The following is a 6,755-nucleotide window of genomic DNA, read 5'->3' as shown; positions in this document are numbered from 1 at the left end:
CACCACTTTGATAAGAGGAAACCCTAATTCACTCCCTCACAAGCTCAGATACAAGATTATGAAGAGGCGGGACTGCCCTACACATAGATTGAGCAACCATGGAAGAAATTGCACAATAGGGAAAAAATGCAGGTTTTTCCTGTAAAAAGCAGCCCTCTCTCTCTCTTAACTACGGCAATATGAGCTGATGTGTCAAATTATGGGCCGTTTTGCCACTTTGGATCAAAACCAGGTCATTTTCAACTCATTTTTGACCCAAAAAATGCCATTTTTGATGCGGAAAATCCCAAACGAAGTCATAAAAATCCCGAAATTTGAGGGATCACTCTCATAATCATAAAAAGCATATATAATCATCATTTTTCATCAATATATCATTCTGATTTACTTTCCATGCAATTCTACAACGATGCCTATTAGCTACTATTTTCGGCAGTTTTTACCCGCATCAGTTTTTATAGGCGAGATGAGTGTGCCACCATGAAACACTTGGAGTATGTACATTGTCAAAAAAAATTAGCAATGAAAGCATGAGAAGGACCACATTCAGGACCACGATTACCCAAACAGGCATGCACATGATAGCGACCGCAGTAGCCGCTTCAACATATATCACAATATGTACATGATTGCTTTTATTTTCATACATCAAGAAGTGTCAAGAGTGAGGTGAATGTTTTTATTTCACACTATGTACATGCCATGGCACAACATCCACCCCCTTTGAACCAGCACATCCTCCGGCATGTGCCAACATTTTCCTTATGTAGGTTAATCTTCATTAAGATCCACAAATATATGGATGTCATTTTCATCTTCTACAAAGTCTAGAAGATCATCCTCTGCTTCTTCATCCTCATCTGCATCATTTTCATTAGGGTCTTCATGATTATCTTGTTGCAAATCAAAAGGATCATTATCATGTCTCCTCTTGAACATCTTGATTCTTTTGCCTGCTATGGGAATTTTTAGCTCTTTTCCATCAAGCTCCCTCAAAGTATATGTAGCATTTCCATACACATGTTTGACAACATAGGGATCAAAACACCATTTTGTAAATTTTCTTTGTGTGGTGTGCTCGTTATCAAGGCTACTCTCATACACTAGGACCCAATCCCCCTCTTCAATAGACTTTAGTCGTAGCCTATCCCCCCCACTCCAAAACCCCAGCTCCTCTTTTGCACTTCCTTACCAGCTCCCGTGAGATGTCCCCAGATCAAGGCTAGACCACGTCAAGGCTAAGAGTTTGTCGTGAAACTCTACTCCTTTCCACTTACCACCTTTTGAACCAAGTTTAGCTTCCTCTAACATACCCTTGGTCATGATAGCCCAAGCTTGGTCATGTTAAACCAAAGGGACCATAAATTTGGCGCATCCGGCCTCAACATGGACAACTGGGTTAAGAATTTCGAGACCTCCTCGAGCCATTGGTCGAACGACTGACTTTTTGTGTCCATATAAAGGGGTGGTTCATTTGTGTTTTTCTTCTACTTTATTTTTCCCTTAGCATTTTCTTTTCTTTGAAGTGTCCTTACACTATATACTTGCACTATCTAGGTAGTGAATATTTTCATTTTGAAGCCATTAGAAATATCTTGTAAAATAAAATAAGCCAGTAAAGTATAAAATCTTATAGCTTCTTATCATTGTAAATTATCACTTTTACCATGATAAGAAGGTTTCTACCTAAAACCATTGTTTTCTTACCTAGTGAAGAACTAAGAAAATCAACCAAAGAGTAGGGCCTTTTCCATGGGCAGGGAAAAAAAAAAAACTTAATGCTCGACAAAGACAATGTTCACATGTAAGATAGGTGTGCGTAACGTTCTTTGTTTATTTTCGATAGACACTTGTGCTAGTCAAATTTCCAATATGTTGTATATCTTTCAAGACTTTTTTGAAGGGCAACAAGCCCGGCTTTTTAGGGCTCAATCGCAAAAATGTAAGCATAGCATGTGAATTCACTAGAGGGGTTACATTGCTCCCTATCAATTTATTTTGCATATGTTGTAGTAGGGTATTCAATAGATCAGGGGGTTACATTGCTCCGTTCTCAATTTATTTTGTACATATAGTAGTAGTGTACCAACCAAAGGGGACGTCATACAAGGTTGAACTAGAAAAGAATGTGTCATATTCATGAAAATCTTAAGATATAGAGAGTTTTGCATATTCTGAACCTCTATCCCTTAGAGTAACTAGTACGGCCGGCCGTCTTCGGCGGCCTCTCTCTCTCTCCCCCTCTCTCCCTCTTTATCGCATGCAAAGGGGCATGTTTTTGTTTTGGACTTTAGCTTTTAGATCGCAAAGTGCGACACGTGTAAAGGGCTCTCCCCTCCGCCATATTATGTTAGTAGATTTTGCATAAAATACGATAAAAAAGCAACTATGTCAAATAATTGTTTGAAAAGGAGCTTTGCCTTTAGTGCTTTTTGACAAGATGCTCTATATATTTTGAGAGATCCAAAATCCAATTGGAAAGAAGAATGCAATGTCAATCCTTTTTGGCATTTTGATATTGGACATGCCTTAGGATCCCTTCAATAATGCATTGAACTGAGACAGTTTCATGATTCATGCACCATCTAACTTCCACATCACCTGAAGGGAAATTGCAATTGCAATAGGAGGTTTACATGAGAAAGAATCTTTTCTAAAACGACTCCCTGGGCCCCTTTTACAAATCCTTTTAGGACTTTCCCTTGGACTGACGTTAAAACTTGGGAGAACAATTGACTGCTTACCCTTAAGCTTCACAGACTATTCCTTGGAGTCCTTGATGTTGCTGGATGTATGGAGAGAGAGACACACACACTTACACACACAAACACAAAGAGACACGAAGAGAGAGACTCTTCCTAGGAGTCTATGATTTTATCATTGATGACCATCGTATGATCGATGTGTGTGTGTGTGTGTGGGTCAATCTCATTTATACATGCATGCACACACATACACACACATATGTCGATCTCAGTTACACACACACACACGCGCGCATGTTTGTGTGTGTGCACGTGCATATAGTTTTTCTAAAATATGTTTATGACCACTCGTATCCATGCAATTATACATACGTATACGTATTAGATTACAAATATGTACATGTCTATACATATGTTCATCATAGATATGGATCTATATATACATCCATCCATATCCATGGGCATAGATATATTTTCTACACATATACATGTATGCGTGATGCGTGTACACACACACACATACACGTATATGTCAGTATGTATACTTTGAAGTAGTGATGAACTTGCTCTTAAAGAGTATACATACATACATACCTGTGCATATATATATATATATATATACACACACACACTCTTAAATAGTCATGAACTTGCTAATAAATAGGTAAACATATATATCTATTTGCATATGTTTTTTTCCTATCTATTTTGAAATTTAAAAGAATAATATATACACCCGCAAACACACACACAAAAGAAAGGAAGGAAGGAGAGAGAGAGAGAGAGAGAGAGAGAGAGAGAGAGAGGTTTTCAAGTCATAGGAGCAATCTTAAGAGACCTCAAAGATCTAGCTTGGTTGGTTGAGTACTCGTCTTCCATCACCAGGGTGATGCGTCCGAGTGCGGTCAAGCGACCCTGTGAAAGCTCATTGACATGCTTGGTATATTTATGTTGCTCTCAGGAATGTGAGTGCTGCTACAAAAAAAAAGAGACCTCAAAGATCTATCCTATGAGGCTTCAACTTGAGACTTGTTACTCAAAGAGAGACGAGAGAGAGGGGGGGGACGACAAAACAAGAATAGCCCCCCCCCCCCCCCCCCCCCCCCCAAAAAAAAAGGAGAAAAACAAGCGCACAAAAGATTAACAAGGCCGACACTAGCGTGTAGACGGCGGCACTGCCTGCTGTTAGAGAGAGAGCTCTTGACTGCGTTGATCGGCAGAGCAGAGCAGAGAAACACACACACACACGCAGAGAGAGAGAGAGAGAGAGAGAGAGAGAGAGAGAGAGAGAGAGAGAGAGAGAGACTCTTGACTGCTTTGAACGGCAGAGAGAAAAAATTAATCTATTTTTATTAGGGACCTAAAAAAATGTGTACACAAATTGATAGGCATCACCCCTATATCACTACCTGCAAGCAGGCAGTGCCAACAAAAGAAAAGGACAAGAAAAATAAGAGAAATTCTCATAGACAAATCATACGCAGGACCAGTTACATTTATCGACGTTGGAACACAGATGGATTCAACGCTTGAACACAAGATCTGATAATCTCAACTACAAGACCTGACACAGAGAAAGAGGGAGTGAAAAATTACCTTCCTTGCTACTTAATGTGCAGATTATTAGAAGCTCAGAAGCTGCAGTGGAACAGAAGAATTAGAGAGCAACTTGAATTTTCATGATAGTGTAGCCTTTATGTAAAAGCCTGTAATTGTACACAACCAACATCAATCAGATTGTGGCAAACAGCTAGTTAAGAGTGATTAACCAGTTATACTTTATAAGATGCTCAATGCGGTGCTTGCGACGGTACTGTCGCCGCATGATATAAGCGCTTTAAGAGTCTCTCTATCCGATCCCGGAAGGCCAAAATCTGATTGAAAGAATATACAGCTCAGAAGCATGATCACATAATCAAAAGTCCCTCCGTTTAACTTGTGATTTATTCATAGCATATAAATACATTCCTTGCACATGATTATGCAATCCCTGCCCATCAGAAGAATAGGTTGTATTAGCGGGAAAATAAGCATATTGGACGTACTCTTTTGCGACTTCCTTCCAAGCCATAGCACTGCAAAAAGAACTCTGTAAAAAGGAAGAAATGATTTTTTTGTCTTCTTAGTAAGCGAATTTGTGGTTTTATGGGATTCTCCCAAGCCCCCCAGTGTTTGGAAAAAGCAGAAGTGTTTTTGCAGCTTTTTTTTTTTGGTTAGCAAGGGGTATAAGAATCGTTATGAGACATCGACTTGTCCGTCTTCCAATCACCCTGGTAGACTGCATGCACTAGAGAGGGGGAAAATCTCCATATCATAAAGGTCTTGGAGTAGATCATGGTCACCATATTCTGCAATTAGCTGCTCATCATTCAACGAGAAGATAGGGGGTGTAATAAACCCACTAATTACAGTACTTTCCTCTGCATGCTGGGAGAATATATGCTCCATGCTATTGCATAAATAGGTAAATCGAGCTTCCGGATCATGGTAGTTATTCTCATTAGTCGGCTTGGCTCTCTTTGAAGGCTGGCTGCCGTCGCTGCATGCGAGTTGGTGGGCGACATACTCGCCCTCACTTGTCACAAGCTTTGACATGTCTGGCCTCATCAGAGGGGGAGTGCTGATGCAGGCAATAATCTCTTCGCTCATGCCGCCGTTGGGCGCCATATTGTTGATCAATGATCTGCCAGCGCTTGTTACCTCATTATAGATGAAAGAGTTGTTAGAGCTTGTTGAGTTTGTGCTGCAATTAGGGCTTAAACATCCATCATCCGTTGGAATGAGGAAGCCATCCCTAGCGCATGAATCGCCGTCTACGTCATTCACATCATCCGTGCTGAGGCAATCGTCATTAAAGCAAAATTGGTTGTTGCTGTTCTCTGCACCTTTAAGACGGCCTTCAAGTATGTCCGGCTCATTGGTTGCCCGCATACCGCACTGATCATGATGATTGCAAACATGGCAATCAGCAAGATCAGCGACACTTTCCATGCTTGCCATCTGCCTTTTTCCTGTTAGCTCTTGCACTACTGCTTGAAAGTTGGAGAGATCTGTATGGACCAAAATTGGGGGACATACATGCACCACGCGGACGGTAGGGATGACGCGCCTACGCGGCATTGGTTATCTGTTGACAAGACGGTAAGCTTCAGGGTGGATGGTGCAGCGGGGCTAAGTGCGAAATATGATAGGTAGCATTAATGCTACTACTGTCCCATGCAAGCTAATTATGCTTGGGTTCTCTGATCCTAAATAAGTGCATGCACAATGGTGTCCAATGCACTAAAGAGTACAAAAACAGGAGAGCTAGCAGTATGAGAGTGATGATGTTTGAACTAAGATGCATTAGAAAGGCAATGCCACTGATTTGATTAATGAAAACTCTGATTAGGGCTTAAACTAAGGGCTTCAGTGAGGGCTTAATAAAATAGGTCAGGGATCTAATAAAGGGGGTGTATGCAAGAAGTGGTACAAACAATGGGTGAGGAAGGAATATTTAGGGAGGCATGTGGGATTAATTCCCTGCATGCACACATGCATGGATATTACTAATTAAAGAAGGCAGAAAACCTTTGCCTGTCTATAAGTTGCTCTTGCTGGTGCAAACACCTCTTAATGCCACATGCTTATTTATGCATGCAGGAAATTGTGTAGAACAATATACAGACCTGGTCCACCATTCTCTCTCTCTCTCTCTCTCTCCTGTGGTACTGCCTCTTCAAGTGTTGTGTCAAGATTGACTAGCGTTCTTCCACACACACACGTACTCTCTCTCTCTCTCTCTCTCACACACACACACACACGTAGTACTACTTCAAGTGTTGTGTCAAGATTGCCTAGTGTTTTGCCACAAACACTCTCCCTCTCTCCCTCACATGTCTTATCATGTTCTCTAATCTCCGGTTGTCATCCGAGCTCTTTCCTTCTGTGTGTCGCTCTCACACACACTCTCTCTCTCTCTCTCTCTCTCTCTCTCTCTCTCTCTCCACATACATGAATATTACAGCACATGATACTCTAGTAGCATCCCCACGTGCACAAGTATTGCAT

General features: G+C 41.0%; 1 protein-coding gene across 1 annotated transcript; it reads right to left on the bottom strand.

Annotated features, from left to right (window-relative positions):
• Positions 1-4,442: 4,442 nt before the first annotated feature.
• On the bottom strand, positions 4,443-6,399 carry LOC147424836 (uncharacterized). Its single transcript, XM_086499915.1, has one exon. The coding sequence runs from the start codon at positions 5,823-5,825 to the stop codon at positions 4,971-4,973; it is 855 nt and encodes a 284-aa protein (XP_086356041.1). The 5' UTR covers positions 5,826-6,399; the 3' UTR covers positions 4,443-4,970.
• Between the last annotated feature and the right edge of the window lie 356 nt (positions 6,400-6,755).

This window comes from Adiantum capillus-veneris, chromosome 25 (assembly GCF_014529385.1).
Source record: "Adiantum capillus-veneris isolate H3 chromosome 25, ASM1452938v2, whole genome shotgun sequence".
NCBI lineage: Eukaryota > Viridiplantae > Streptophyta > Polypodiopsida > Polypodiales > Pteridaceae > Adiantum > Adiantum capillus-veneris.
Note: the sequence above shows the minus strand (reverse complement) of the source record. Positions and strands in the feature narration are given on the sequence as shown.

Bases quoted from the DNA above. Each gene is read 5' to 3' on its own strand.
- LOC147424836 (XM_086499915.1), bottom strand. From the start codon at position 5,825: ATGCCGCGTAGGCGCGTCATCCCTACCGTCCGCGTGGTGCATGTATGT.